The following is a 16,017-nucleotide window of genomic DNA, read 5'->3' on the forward strand; positions in this document are numbered from 1 at the left end:
ATAGGCCGTATAGGTACCTACTCACAAAGAAATTAAATAAGTGTAAAAAAAGACAGCTGTTGGTACAGAAAATGTATTTATTATGTTAATAAATTGTGTACATGTAACAACAGTTATTTACGATACAAGTGCGGAAAAGAGGAAATTCGAAACGATCCGAGTGGCGAACGCGACAGTGAGTGTTTTAAATCGACAGGAGTTGAGAATTACCTATTCGCACGTGTATCGTACAACGTTTTACAGAGTACATATGGCACTTTAAACTTTCGAAATACGCACGGAAAGTGCTATTTCCCGCACTAGTTCGGGAAAGTAGGCATATGTACTGTAAAATATTAGAAACAGACCATTTTCATTGATTATACGTACAAAACAAAATAGGATTGTTAAATCTTTAACCGCCACAGTCTGATAAATAAGACAAAGATCTGATTTGGTTTTTACAGCACATTTATAACTCCCGTAACTATGGCAACCTTACTCTGCGTGGTACAATTACTGTCGGTGGCGACACGAGCACGCTCGATCAAAAATTGCTGGCGGTTAAAAGGTATTAATTCCGGTATTGAGAGCTAATATCGGATTTCAATACCGGTATTGTTAATCGTTCTTTATTGGATATCCTAATAATAATAGACCTGTCTGATATGATATTATAATATAATTCTGAAGAAACACTATAGGGAGCGTGCATGGACTATAGGGGGCAGCGCAGGAGCCGTCAGATTTTTGGCACGAGGCGTAAATTTGAAGTTTATGCTTCCGATGTTGCCCACAAGATGGCAGAACCTACTATGCACAAGAAAACGTACGAGGAAGGTAGATGGCAGCACTTTCTTTGTCCATGTTTGTTTCCGATTCAGGCCACAAGATGGCAAACTTCCAACACGCACGGTCCATATACAAGATATGAAGGCTACTCTAATGATTGCAAACTATATTCTATGTGATGAGTCTTTATATGACCTTTTAGACTGCATTTCTGTACAAAAGCTTGTCCACACACCGCGCAGGCAAACCTGCGGTCATTATTATGTATACGCATATGCTCTTTAAGCGTTTTTTTCCTAGCATAAGATTTCTTACAAACTGCACATTCGAAGATTCTCTCCCCATTATGTTTAATCATATGGACAGTCAATTCGTTATTTGTGAAGCATTTATACGAGCACAATTGGCATTGGTAGTCTCTCTCCTCTAAATGGTCTCTCTTCATGTGTCTGGATAATGTATAGCGTCGATCAAAACTTTTGTCACACACATTACATTTGTACTGAAGTGGGGCCAAGTTATGTATTTGAACTAAATGCTTTTGCCGACGGAAATATTCTGAGAATCTCTCAGGACACTTCGGACATTTAAATCTTTTGACTAACTTATGCACAGTATCGACATGATTTTTATATTTCTGCTGCGTCGTATAAACTTTCTTGCAAATCTCACAAGGAAAGCTACCACCGACATGCATGCTTTTTATATGTACTTTCAATCTGTATTTAGTCACAAAACCGGTCCCGCAATCTTTGCAAACGTAGTTCCTAAAGTGCGTGTTCATATGTCGTTCAATCGAGCCGAAAGTCTCAAAACTGAACCCGCAAAGTTGGCACTCGTACACATTACTTTCAGATAATTTAAAAGGTATTACTCTATCAGTGAATTCTAAGTGCATTTTCTTTCCGTGTGTCTTGGTCAGATGTGATTTTAATTCGTTTAAATTAGGTATGCTCGCTTGGCATATTGAGCATTTTAAATTAGTCACATCGACATACACAACTAAGCTTTCTGCCCCATATGTGCTTAGGATTTTCTTAGCTTCACTCTTTTTATGTTCATTATTCTGATGATCTTTTAACTGGTCTAAATTATCAAATATATTTCTACAATAAAAGCAAGGGAATCCAGATCGGCTCTTGCTTTTGAAAGGGGTCACATTTGAACACTCTAATATCGTTGAGGCGTTGATGATATGAGCATGTTTCTCAGTGATATAGTTTTTTCGAACTTTCGTCTTTCTGAATTCGGGTCGGTCGAGGAGTGTCGTCAGCATTCTTGGGAGTATCAGTTTTCCTGTAAAAAGAGAAATGAATTTAGTCTCTTGGAAATATATTCAGCATAGTCAAGTCAGTACGTAAATATGCTGTATGTGTTGCATTTATAAGATTATTTCAAGCGTGTGAAAGAGCTCTGAGGAGTTCGTTATTTTAAGAAGGTTTATCTATCGCCTTGCAGAATAAATCGTCAGAAGGCCCAGCCATACAAACGAAACATCCAAAATTTGCCAGTGAAATTTGAACCTAAACTGTAGGAAATAGAGTTGATTTTGCGTTATTTGAAAATTGAACGAAACAGCAAAAGCGAGTCTGTTCTAATTGAACATGGTTTAAATTACATCGAACTAAATAGGTACTATAGGTAGGACCTTGGGCCTTAGGATAAATATTCAAATATAAAAAAAACAACTAAAATAAACCTTGTTTTGGTACTACTACAGTTCACTATGACTCTGAACATGTGGTAGTTGACTAGTTTTGGTTGTCATCTGACGAAATTAGGTTAACAACATTTCGAGATACTTATCAAATTTTTTTTTATTACATTGAAACATTTATGTTGTATGTATTTAATGGAATACCTCTCAAAACCCTCAAAAAAGACATAACATCTGATTATGGCTAAAACAGCCGATTGCAGATAAAAAGAGAGAGAAAAAAAAAAAAAAAAAACATTGAAACATACTCACCCCGCAGCTGATCTAGATGGCGCACGTAAGCGGTGAGCGAGGTGTAAAGAGAGTCCCTCGTTGGTAACGCTCGGAGCGAGCCGCGAGGGAACCGGGAAATCAACTTGGCTTCATCGGACGCTAACTCTGGGAGTTCTGAATATATTAACAATAGGCAAGTCGTTAAGGTTCTTGGCCACCATACTACACAACAACAATAGTAAGCAATTTGACATGTTAAGATCATTTATGTAATTTTATAATTATGTTTTTAAGATAGTTTTGTTTTTTTTTATAATTTTAGGATAGTTTTTGCTCGTTATTATTTATTGTTCTTGCTGTGCTCACTTATTTTGAGTGGCATTTCTATATAAAGCCTACCACTTTTATTGTAATCATGTATTGAATGTCGTCTGTATAGTGTGCCTTATAAATAAAATAAAATAAAAATTTCTTTTTTATTGTGGGACGTACCACATTACAATCTATAAATAGGGGGTATTACTGCAATGTTCTGCCGCCAGAGTGCAGCCCTAGCACCCTTCGTAAACCATAGAGTAACTTATACATACTAGATATGAGCGCCGCGCCGGCGCGCCGCCGCCGCCGACAAAATTTTCGCGCCGCCGCCGCCGACGCTGCACTATCGGCGTGGCATCGGCGTGACCTTGGTAGTTACTACTACTTTCAGAATCAGATAATATATTTTTTATCGAGTTTAGATCATTAACGGCGCCACTTCGAATAGTTTATAGGCATACAAAAGGTATTTTAGGCCCATACAATTCAAAAATATGGAGGCAAATGTAAACTTATCTGTCTAGTAACCGCGCTACTGGTCTTGGGGAAACGAAATTATTTAATATCAATTTTAACATCAATATGCTTGTAATAAACATACTGATTTCCTTCCATTTTTATTGTGGAACGTTCCACATTTCAATTTATAGACTGTATATATACCAGGGATGTTGCGGATGCCGATTTTTTGACATCCGCGGATGCGGATGCGGATTTTTAAAGGCTCACATCCGCGGATGCGGATGTCAAGATAGGTACATAAAAAACGTCAAATATTACATTTTAGTAATTTTTATTTCAAAAAACCGGCCAAGTGCGAGTCGGACTCGCGTTCCAAGGGTTCCGTACATTAAGTCCCACTCACGCTTGACTGCTCATTTCTAATAGGTTTTTTTGGTTAATGACTAAATTACCTAGCAGTCTAGCACTTACGCCGATGCTAAGACGTTCCTGTACCGACCTGTTCCACATCCGCATCCGCATTAAATCCGCATCGATTTTATGCGGATGCGGATGTTGAAAATAATGCGGAAGTTCCGAGGTTGCGGATGCGGATGCGGATATTCGCAACATCCCTGATATATACACTAGACCAGCGGTTGGCAACCCGCGGCCCGTGAACCTGTCACTTGCGGCCCGCGAGCCTCCCTGGCTATTTTGTATGTAATATTGACAAACGACTATGTCTGATAAAGTCATAAATATTAACAAAGTGCGGCCCGCGTCAACTTCGTTAACTACTATGTGGCCCTTGGTTACTAAAAGGTTGCCGACCGCTGCACTAGACATATGTCAATCACAATGAAAAAATTAACTGTGATCTATTCTGGCTAACGTGAGACTCGAACCCACACCTTTGGATTACCGATCCAATGCATAACTAATTTTGCCAGCTAACCATCCGTCATTTACCGTGAATTTAACCATTGCAACTATTGCAAGCATGGTTAAACGTCTTTAAAAGTTATAAAATGGCGTTAGTTTTGAGATATTAAGCGTTTCCACGTCCAAATGTCCGGCCGTTGGCTTCGCACGGAAGGGCGTCGGAATCGGGTCTCAATTAAACTTGGCCACTGTTCAAATTCCAAGCTTTGCTCTCTCGCAGCTCAATCTTTGGGCTTGCATCGCTCACATGGAATTAAGCCGCTATCTGAACCTGCAAGTTTTTAGCCCTGTTTGGAGCTCAACTTTCGACCTGTTTTAAAACGCTTGAGCATTGGTCCTTATCCGATCTTAGCTCCATTGCAGCTCGGCCTTTGGCGTCGCACGAATGGGCCCGCAGGAAAGCTCCAGATCTTTAACACTATGGCTTCAGTCTTTATCGGCCTGCACCCTCGCTCTGCTCTCTTGCAGCTCGGCCTCGCACAGAAGCGCGCCGCAATCGGCGCTCCAGGCGTTCGGCCGTCAGCCAAGCTTACACTTGGCGTTCGATTCTTAGCTGTATGCTTACCTGGGTGTTTTTTTTTTGTTGCCCCAAACACTTTTTTTTTCAAATTTGGGATTTTTTTATATTATTTCTACTCAGAATCACGAGCTCTTTCTATCCTAATAGGAGAAAAAAAGTGTCCTAAGGTTTTTTTTCCATTCCGTCACTATTTTTCATAGACTTTGTATGGCGGTCGCGTAATGGAAAGATCGAAAAATGTATGGAAATTTTGGGACACTTTTTTTCTCCTATTAGGATAGAAAGAGCTCGTGATTCTGAGTAGAAATATCATAAAAAAACCCAAATTTGAAAAAAATAGTGTTTGGGACAACAACAAAAAAACGCCCACCTGCAGCTCATCCTCTGGCCTCGCATTGGGAGGCGTCGAAATCAAGTCTTCGGTGTCACATGGAGCTCGGCGTTGAGCCTCACTTTTTGACATAAATCGGTTTTGTTGGGTCGATATTGGTTAATGACGGAGCTCGATTTTCTTTGGACTGTCGACAAGACGTTTCCCTGATACAGTCAATCCGCAATTTTTAACTTAGCACAAAAGATAAGGGCCTCGCTAAGATCTACCGGCCAGAGCCTCGCCAAGATTAAGACCGCCTCTGATGCCGCGCGATACCGCTTATCCACAGTTTATACGATATCATTTTTTTTCGTACCATTATTCAATAAATTATCCTTGAAAATAAAAAATGCATTTATTTCATAACTTTCTTACAGCAAAGACATGTTTTTTCGGTAAAATGTTGGTTTGAATTCTTTTTTCATTAATCGAAAGTGTTTCAACTGTTTCAAGGCCACGCCGCCGATTCGCCGCCGCCGCCGACCAATTTTGACCAGCGCGCCGCCGCCGGCTAAATGCCTATCGGCGCTCATATCTAATACATACTGTGCCTTAACACATTCAGTGCTGAAAACCCGACTATCGGGTATTTTGGAGTGACATAGTCACTGTGTGACAAAACCCCTATAAAAAGAAAAAAAATATATATATATATATATATATATATATATATATACACCGTGTTTTTATTGAATTCCGTTAACTTCGAGATATGGTTAAGTACGTTTAAGTTAACTAAATGGCATAATTAATTTTCAATAAAAAAATTTTTTTTTTGTTTTTTACAAAAAAAAAAGTTTAAAAAGTAATTAAATGTAGCATATAGCGTTGTTGTAACACGGGCATTACATTTAACTCAACCAAACAATTGAAATCTGTGACATATCAATGTCATTTCGAACATCGATCGGCCGAGATTGTACTTAAGTTTAGTAGCAAATGTATGAACTCATTCTAAACACTAATCAATATGTAAACCGGCCCTAAGGCAAGTGTACACGCTTGTAGAGGCCTTATAGGAAAAAAATAAATTATTAATTATCTCCGAAATGGAGTTAATTAGAATATCGGTGTCTTTGAGAAAGTTACTTGATTTAAGCTCAGGAATGCACCCTTGAAATTAACGAAAAAAAAAAACACGGTGTATATATATATATATATATTATAGGACATTTTTTTTACACAAATTGACTAAGCCCCACAGTAAGCTCAAGAAGCCTTTAAAAATATAATAAAGACTAAAAAAAAAAATTTCGTTCCCAGGCCGGACGACCCGATAGTCGGGATCGTGGTACTAACAGCTTTAAGTATATGACGATTTTTTTTGTGGCCTGGCGCGAATGTCTTATTTGGCTGGGTGGCAATGAATGTGTTAAACTGTTTTTGACGAGTTTTCACAGACAATTAAATATGACATTGATACATCAAGGCGGTTTGTTTACAAAGGGCCTACCGGGAAACGCGAAAATCGAAACTCGGCTATCTCAGCTAGCTCGAATATGCAAGAGTGATAGAGAGGTTACATAACAAAATTTCGACTCTCTCGTTTGCGGTGTAACCCCTCGGGAAAACCTCGGCATATATTGTATTGCAGCGGTTCTCAATCTTTTTTTTTGACGGAACCCTTTTGGAAAGCGAAATACTTGATGGAACCCTACAATACGGTGGCGGCATAGTAAAATTTTTCGAGGTGACTAAAGCAGTGTTCTAAATTCTTGTCGAGGAACCCTAGGGTTCCGTGGAACACACTTAGAGTATGGCTGTTGTATTGTATAAATCTTACCAGAGTGATGTTGTGAATGGTTAATAAGTGGTACATCTGAGTCGTAGTCTCTGTCTTCATCACTGGCCTCTTGTTTAATCTGCACATGTCTTTCGACCTTTATTTCCACTTCGGTATCTGTGTGTTCACCCACTGGAATAATACAAATTAAATAAGAATATAATAAGATTATAAATAAATAAATATTATAGGACAATTTTACACAGATCGACCTATAATCATAATCATTTAATCGCAATCCATGGTATTACAGGTGTTAACTTAGATTAGGTCACATTAGGTACAGCATGGACCCTACAAGGGTGTGGCAACATAATAATATTATACATAGGTATATAAGGGTAATTCCACTTCCACAGTAATAAGGCTTGTGTTGTTGGTACTAGCAGGCGTGGCTCACTCCGCGATTTCGTCTCGTCGCTATAAGTACATGCGGCCCACACCAATTTTGGTATCTAGCCATAGTAGTTGCCGCGCACTGCTACGGAACGGACGCCTGCTTGCACTTGCGCCACCTAGCGGTCATATCTGTCGTAATAGACGCGTTTTGTTAGAGAATGAATCTTCTGTACCTAGTACTATTATTTATTCTGTGGTACTAGATTAATAGCCGGGTCTACACAGAGCGAGCATACGCGCGGGGTAATTTCCTCGCGCGTATACTCGCTCTGTGTAGACCTGGCTAATAGTTTGTTTTTTAGGAAAATCACTAAAGTCATGAAACATGTAGATTTTTTATAATACATCAGTGGCTAATAATCATGGTAATAGGGATTGCTTGATGATGAGTAGTGTTACAGTTCTACAAGAAATTGTAGAAATTTAAAATTCACTTTCATACAGGGAATAGCGGTGAGTAGTTTATTTAGTATAAAGTCTTAGTTTTAAAGTGTTTTGCAATTTCTATAACATCTAGCGATAAAATAAATGTGAAACATGGTACAGTCGACGTCAAAGATATGTTTACACGTTTACAATGTTACACTGAAAAATGTAAACATATCTTTGACGTCGACTGTACATAATAAATCGTCAGGTGATAAACAAACGTCACTAATTAGTAAAAAATATTTAAACAAAAATCAACCTTCTTTTCGTACTAATATGGTTCAAATTGTGGTGGTACTTAAAGTGTAATTCAATAGAACTTGCTAACTATGTAAACAAAAGTTACTAGTAATTTGACATTCAGTGTCAATTTTAGTATGGCGGTTTGTTTACATAGTTAGCAAAGTTCTATTGAATGACAGTTTAGTGAGTTTTGCTTGTCACCTGATGAAATAATAAAAATGTAACCATTGACAAAGACAGTCTCCTGACTGGCAGCAAGCTGCAACTGCCTCTCCGTGCTGACCACCATGGCTCGGAAGGTGCTGGCGTCTCGGAGACGGTGCACACAGGACGAGCATATTAGTGAGCTGATGGAGCTTGTGGTTGACATCTGAGAAAATAGGGCTATATGTAGTTAAAACTTCATCCATAGAACTCTTTCCATTTTTGTTACAATAACCCCATTTGCCTGCATGGGTTCCAGCAGGCATTCTACATGACATCAAACAAAAAAGCGCTGGTGGCCTAGCGGTAAGAGCGTGCAACTTGCAATCTGGAGGTCACGGGTTCAAACCCTGGCTCGTACCAATGAGCTTTTCGGAACTTATGTACGTAATATCATTCGATATTTACCAGTCGCTCTTCAGTGAAGGAAAACATTGTGAGGAAACCGGACTAAACCCAATACGGGCGTAGTTTACCCTCTAGGTTAGAAGATCAGATGGCAGTCGCTTTCGTAAAAACTAGTGCCCACGTCAATACCTGGGATTAGTTGCCAAGCGGACCCCAGGCTCCCATGAGCCGTGGCAAAATGCCGGTACAACGCGAGGAAGATGATGATTGTTCAGTTTTGTCAATTAAAGTAATTTATCATTGCACACAAAACCTCAGCAATGTTATAGTTCATCAAAACAAATCTATGAAGTAAATTTATCTCACGTTTAAATCCGACAGCTACTGTTGAACTTCACAAACTAATTACAGGCATAGATATATGTTACTTCAATGTTCATGCCATGGTTCATGTTATTCCAGCATGTCGTTATAAAATGAGAACTTCGATTGTATGAAAAGGTGAATGCGGTGGCTCTGTACGCGATTTTATTATAAAAAAACTGTTTAACTTACGTATAAATTAAAGCATTCCATGAACATGTTGTAGTAAACCTCACGAGCACCGTTAGTATAGTATTCCTTCATTATGTCCTTGTGGTGGCCCTTGGACAAGCAACATCGACATTCCCCGTACGTGTTAGGTGTAGCAGTCTCCATTTTTCTATTTAATTTACCACTTAATTTGCTAAAATTGAAAATAATAACTAGATGCTTCGCTTCGCTTGGCTTTGATTCGATTAATGTCAATTTGACATTGACAGTAGTAGAGCCAAAGAGTAAAGTAAGTATATAGAGTAGAGCTAATCAACTATGGGTTCCGTTTGTCCGATACGGAACCCTTAACAACCAGTAATTAGTATTAATATTATATCTAGAATAAGTTAAGTCCAAATAGTTCCATCTTTGCTAATAATATGTTTAATAATGCTTATTATTGTTTTTAACATAATGTTGAAAAGTTAAATGTAAATCGATCGATTTTATAAATACCCATGACATATCGTAGTACAACACTATAACTGTCATCTGTGGGGTTACCACGTGGAAAATACTTAAAGCCCCCTCCACACTCGCATTCGCGGCTTCACGCCGCGATTCACGCACATAGTCTGGAGGGGACTTTATACTTTTTTTTTATTCGTCCATCTGGCGGTCTAGCATGAGTTGCGTTCTCGCGCGCGACTACATACATCTGGCGCGACTTCAAGTATGGAGTCGCACGCGTACCGTCCATCTGGACAGGCTAAAGCTCTAAGCCATATTACTGCCTTGTCATAAGTAGGAATTTTTCTTTTCTGTAAGTTCAATCCAGTAAACGTCTTCAGTAAATACTATTCATATTAGGTGGTGGTGGTGGGTTCGAATCCCAGTAAGGGCATTTATTTGTGCGATGAGCACAGATATTTGTTCCTGAGTCATGGTTGTTTTCTATGTATTTAAGTATTTGTATATTATATATATCGTTGTCTGAGTACCCACAACACAAGCATAGAGCTTACCGTGGGGCTTAGTCAATTTGTGTAAAAATGTCCTCTAATATTTATTTATTTATTTATTATTAGGTCAATATAACCCTTTTATTTTGGGTGATAGTACTAGCGTATGACAAAGACAGTATGATTATCTCTGTCTATGTTTGAAAAATAAGATAGCCCCAGGGGCCCGTATCTCAAAAGCTTGTAGCTTGTAATACAAGTGGAAGTCCCTTTCTAGCAAAAGCTGTCAAAAAGTGACATCAGTACTGCTACTTGACAATAGATGTAGCAACATAACTACATCTATTGTCAAGTAGCAGTACTGATAGTTCCGCTACTCGATGCTAGATGTAGACACTGAAATTAATAGTCTTTTTGGTACCAAAACTGATGTATGGAGTGAGCAATCTATGTATTTTTTTCTCTATGGTTATATTAAATAAAAACACAAGTCATTTTAATAATGTGTTTTATTGTGGCCTCTTTTATTACAGTAAACTCCGCAGTATCCTAATAAGATCATTACAATACAACTTAGCTATATTTACACACCCACCGACAGACATACTGATCCAACCTTACTCATGGTAAGATCATTTTAAAGTGGTACAATAGTATTTTTTAAACGGCATGGGTATGGTGGCCGATGTCATCTTCATACAATTTATAACCTTAGGTAATACGCAAAATCTTGCAAAATTGTAGTGAGATGCCATCTGTCACCGTACCCATGCGGTTTGATAAATACTAAACATTTATCCTTTCACTGGACACTGCCATCTTGCTGCTAAAACGCAAAAACCTATTGTGATGACAGCTGTCACCGTACCCAAGCTATATCAAAAATACTATAAATATCTAATAAGTAAAAAAAATCACCGACATGCGCTTAATAAATAAATAAATAAATTTAAGTTAGTTATTATTTTATTATCAACATAGACTAGGAATCCTCTAGACGGAGTTTAGAGCAATTATTTCATGAAACCGATGCTGCCAAAAATTCGGGGGTGCGGGGGGACGAGGTGAGCGAATCCCGTGCCGTGATTAGTCCGTTCAAAGACACGGACCAATCACGGCACGGGATTCTGACACTTTGAATCGAAGATGGAGTAAAACTACCGTATATAGTGGCAGAGGGGGTAGCGTTACTATGCTCAGTCTAGAGGATGTCTTGTCTGTGATTATCAACATGAGTAAGATTTTCTCAATATTGCAGGTTAGGTGTACAGTCAATAGCGCAAGTGATTAAATTCCACAGAATTTTTGTAACCACTTTTGCCATGAACTGTACTCGAGAGAATAGTTTAAAATTTAACAAATTTCTCTAGCATTACATTATGAACAAAAAATTAACATCGATAACTAACTTTACATTAAATACGCAGAAACGGGGCAAGTCTTTCATACAGGTCCAAGTATCAAGTATCGCGAAAGTCGAAATTCATCTATTTACATCTCTATCGCTCTTGCATATTTGAGCGATAGAAAGACAAACAGTCGTAGCGGTTATATTATAGCCTGGTACAAAAATAGCGGGTAGGTAAAGCTTTGGTTTCCTCCGAAAGCGGTGCCGTCATATAGCGGCCGTAAAACACCGCTTTTCGAGGAAACCAAAGCTTTAAAGGCTGTATCAGGCGCCTACATCTACAGTACCCGGTGATAAATATTGCACATAGGAATTTCGGCTTCGTAGAGCGTAGTCTCTTTCTCTCTCTTGTTGTATCCAATTGTCTCTTTCTAAAGGCCAATGTGCAATGGGGTTGGCAATTGTCAAAGGATTGCATAGATGGCGCCACCATAGCTTAACCCTTTTTCTATTAGATTTGACTTAAGGGCTGGCATTAAAACAACAAAAAAATTGACATCATTCTAGGATTAACAGGGCAAGCTATGATGGCGCCATCTGCTAAATACTTCGGCCGGCCAACCCCATATTTTTACTGTAGCGACCTCTACCGTCAGTACTTAACTATCAAACCCCGTTTAATTATCAATGTGTCAGTTCATTGAAAATAAGGGTTGGCAAAACTACGTAGGTACCCAGTGGCGGATTCGCCCTAAGTGTAAGGCCTGAGTGGACGCTCGGAGCGGAGCGTTCGGCGGGGCGTGCAGCGTGGCGTCGGGCTCACGCGTGACGTGAGCAGCGTGCACTAAGGCCGCTCCTATACGCTTGCATTTGTTTAACGTGCACGCCGCACGCCCCGCCCCGCTGCACGCCCAACTCAAGCGTCCACTCAGGCCTTACACTAAGGCCCAGTAGGCCCGGACTAAGGGCGGCAAATTGTGACAAAAAATTTGCTCGTCGATAACAAGAAATAACTCAAAATGTAGACAATATGATGGGTTCTGAGAAAGGGGCGGCTACAGGGCCTAGGGCGGCAAAGACTGCAAATCTGCCACTGTACCCTACATTCGCTTTTAGTCCATTACTTTGCCTAAACTCCCTAGATGGCCTAGATGTAACTACGGTCGAGTTGACGAACATATTTACAAGCTAACGTACGAAATATACATTTATTTACACGCTCTATGTGTGCCATTCTCAACCAAAAGGGTACTTATTGTCGGTTGTCAATAAAGGGCTATTTCCATATAGCTTCAATTTGAAATCAACCTTATCGACAACCAACATGTGGTACCTTGAGGTCGAAAACGTCACATTTGTGATATCGACTATATATATATGTCAGCGGATCTTAGCTTTAGAACCTCTGCATACATTTTTATACGCAAGTGCTAAGCCAAGCCAATAGTTTTGCCGACTGTACATATGTATATGATTCTGCCATAGAGAAAAAAATACATAGAGTGCTCACTCCATACATCAGTTTTAGTACCAAAAAGACTATTAGCATCTAGCATCGAGTAGCGGAACTATCAGTACTGCTACTTGACAATAGATGTAGCACCGACCGGAAAGTCTTATGCTGTTGAGATAAGACTTTCCGGTCGGTGCTACATCTATTGTCAAGTAGCAGTACTGATAGTTCCGCTACTCGATGCTAGATGTAGACACTGAAATTAATAGTCTGAACTGATGTATGGAGTGAGCACTCTTGTGATCTTGTCTTACTATATTTTTCTATGATTCTGCAAACATGACACTATGTTTTTATACGTGTCTTATTTTGGGACAATGATTCACATATCGCTGTAAACATTATATCATAATGGCGTCTATAAAAGCCACGGCGAGCATGGGGCAAGCTGTGAATGATCTAAAAACATACGTCTTGCGAGAATAACAAAATGTACAGATTATTTAACTCTCCACTATCTTAAGGCTTCGTCACACAGGCGCGTTTTCCGGGCCGGGCGTGAGCGTTTTATATGTAAAAGCGGCGCGCCCCGCTCACGCGCCGGACGCATAACGCGCCTGTGTGACGGAGCCTTTAAGGCTTCGTCACACAGGCGCGGCGTGAGCGTTTTAGAGCGCCCGGAAAACGCGCCTGTGTGACGAAGCCTTAAGTGTAAGGCCCGAGTGGACGCTCGAGTTGGGCGTGCAGCGGGGCGGGGCATGCGGCGTGCATGTTAAACAAATGCAAGCGTATAGGAGCGGCCTTAGTGCACGCTGCTCAAATCACTTGTGAGCCCGACGCCACGCTGCACGCCCCGCCGAACGCTCCGCTTCGAGCGTCCACTCAGGCCTTACACTTAGACTTCTGCTGCCGACTGTACAAGTGGCGGGCGTCCATTGAACTTGATTGCCACCAGCTTACCTAATTAGGGCAAGCGTGGCTCACTCCGCGATTTCGTCGCGTCGCTACAAGTACATGCGGCCCACACCAATTTTGGTGTCTAGCCATAGTAGTTGCCGCGCACCGCTATGGAAGGGCGCCTGCTCACGCTTGCGCCACCTAGTGGTCTGTCGTAATAGACGCGTTTTGTTAGAGAGTGAATCTTCTGTACATAGTACTATTATTTAGTCTGTGCTTAGGCGCTTTCCATATGTACATATTTTCATAATTTTACTTAAAATGAGACTCGATCACAACTGTCGTGTCGGTGCCGATCGAAATAAACTCCATAAATCACGTTACATTACAAATCTTTATTTACAAAAAATAACATAAAAAACACAGTTAATAATTTTAAAATAAATGTAGACAACAGGCGGTCTTATTATCTCTAAAAAGCGATCTCTTTTAAGCGAGGTTCTAAATATATCCTGATCTTTAGTCATTACATTATATGTACACATCACATAGGTAGCTATTATTAGATTTATTAGTCACGAATCTAGACGCCTTCATACAATTTCGTTATCATTTTAAAACGACGTGAAACTTGACATAGATATTCAAGTAAAGTTGTGTTTCTGGTACTTATTAGTTTTCGATGCTAGAAATTGTACAGTCACGTATAAAAATAATAAAAAATATCGATCGAACAAAGTTCCAAAAATATGTGTACACCTTTTGTCCATACCTATATTAAGATGTATTGTATACATATTTTTGGCACTTTGTCGTCCGTATCTTTATTTTCAGACGTAACCGTAATGAAAAGAACTTTCTTGAACTTTTTACCGCTCCATTTTCTTTGTATAACAATTTTCAGCTACAAAAACTAGCATACATAGACATAGTTACTTGAATTCATGCCGAATTTCATGTTACAGTTAGCAGCAGAAGTTGCTAAGCGGGTGAGGTGTTCAAAATGATCTTGACGCGACTTTATTGTTAAGAGAATGAGAGCGTGTCAAGGTAATTTTGAACACCTTGCCCGCTTTGCATCTTCTGCTGCTGACTGTACATAAGCATGTCGTTTTAAAATGAGAGTATAGCTTCGATTGTATGAATTTGTATGGTGGCGGCTAGGGTACTGTGTATAAGTGTAAGGCCCCAGTGGACGCTCGAGTTGGGCGTGCAGCGGGGCGGGGCGTGCGGCGTGCATGTTAAACAAATGCAAGCGTATAAGAGCGGCCCTAGTGCACGCTGCTCAAATTACTTGTGAGCCCGACGCCACGCTGGTCTTACACTAAGGCCTGAGTGGACGCTCGAAGCGGCGCGTTCGGCGGGGCGTGCAGCGTGGCGTCGGGCTCACAACACAAGTAATTTGAGCAGCGTGCACTAAGGCCGCTCCTATATGCTTGCATTTGTTTAACATGCACGCCGCACGCCCCGCCCCGCCCCGCGGCACGCCCAACTCGAGCGTCCACTCAGGCCTTACACTATAAGTGTGATTAGTACTGTTGTACTGGACTTGAGCTATATTTACAAAATGTAATAACTATAGTTACTACACCCGTCTTTTTAGCACTACCATATACAGTCGCCATCAATATCAGAGCGGCCAAGGTGCTCAAAAATATCTAAACACGCACTTTAACACCTTGACATGTTCAGATGTTTATGAGCACTTAGGCAGTTCCGATATATCTGATGGCGACATTACAAAATAATACTAATACCAACCAGCAAAACGTAAACGAACTGATAGCTGGTGTAATAGGTGGGTCAATCAACTATTTCTTGTTGTTATTCTGTCCCATCAGCGAGGAGACAATAGTAGCATAGATTGTTAGAAGAACTGCTGTACCATGTTCTACTAACATGCTCAGTAGATGTCCCATTATGGAAAGGTCTTATAACCACCATAAAATGCAAGTTTGGTTCATTTAAATATGAAAAACCTAGAATTTTAAGAGTGGACAGGAGACCGTAACCATAGCAACGTGTGACAAGAAAAAGTTGATTAACCCAGCTGGCGCTATACGGCGGTTACGTTTAAAAAACGCTTCAAAACCAAGTCACACAATGTGCTGTACAATGCAGTATGCGGCTACATTTT

The 16,017-nt window shown here is 40.0% G+C and overlaps 1 protein-coding gene across 1 annotated transcript; it reads right to left on the bottom strand.

Annotated features, from left to right (window-relative positions):
* Positions 1–909: 909 nt before the first annotated feature.
* On the bottom strand, positions 910–9,441 carry LOC134659774 (zinc finger protein 484-like). Its single transcript, XM_063515475.1, has 5 exons — positions 9,260–9,441; positions 8,378–8,522; positions 7,082–7,213; positions 2,741–2,875; positions 910–2,067 (listed from the first exon to the last, which is right to left on the bottom strand). The coding sequence occupies exons 1-5, from the start codon at positions 9,401–9,403 to the stop codon at positions 917–919; spliced, it is 1,707 nt and encodes a 568-aa protein (XP_063371545.1). The 5' UTR covers positions 9,404–9,441; the 3' UTR covers positions 910–916.
* Between the last annotated feature and the right edge of the window lie 6,576 nt (positions 9,442–16,017).

Source organism: Cydia amplana, chromosome 25, assembly GCF_948474715.1.
Source record: "Cydia amplana chromosome 25, ilCydAmpl1.1, whole genome shotgun sequence".
Classification (NCBI taxonomy): Eukaryota; Metazoa; Arthropoda; class Insecta; order Lepidoptera; family Tortricidae; genus Cydia; species Cydia amplana.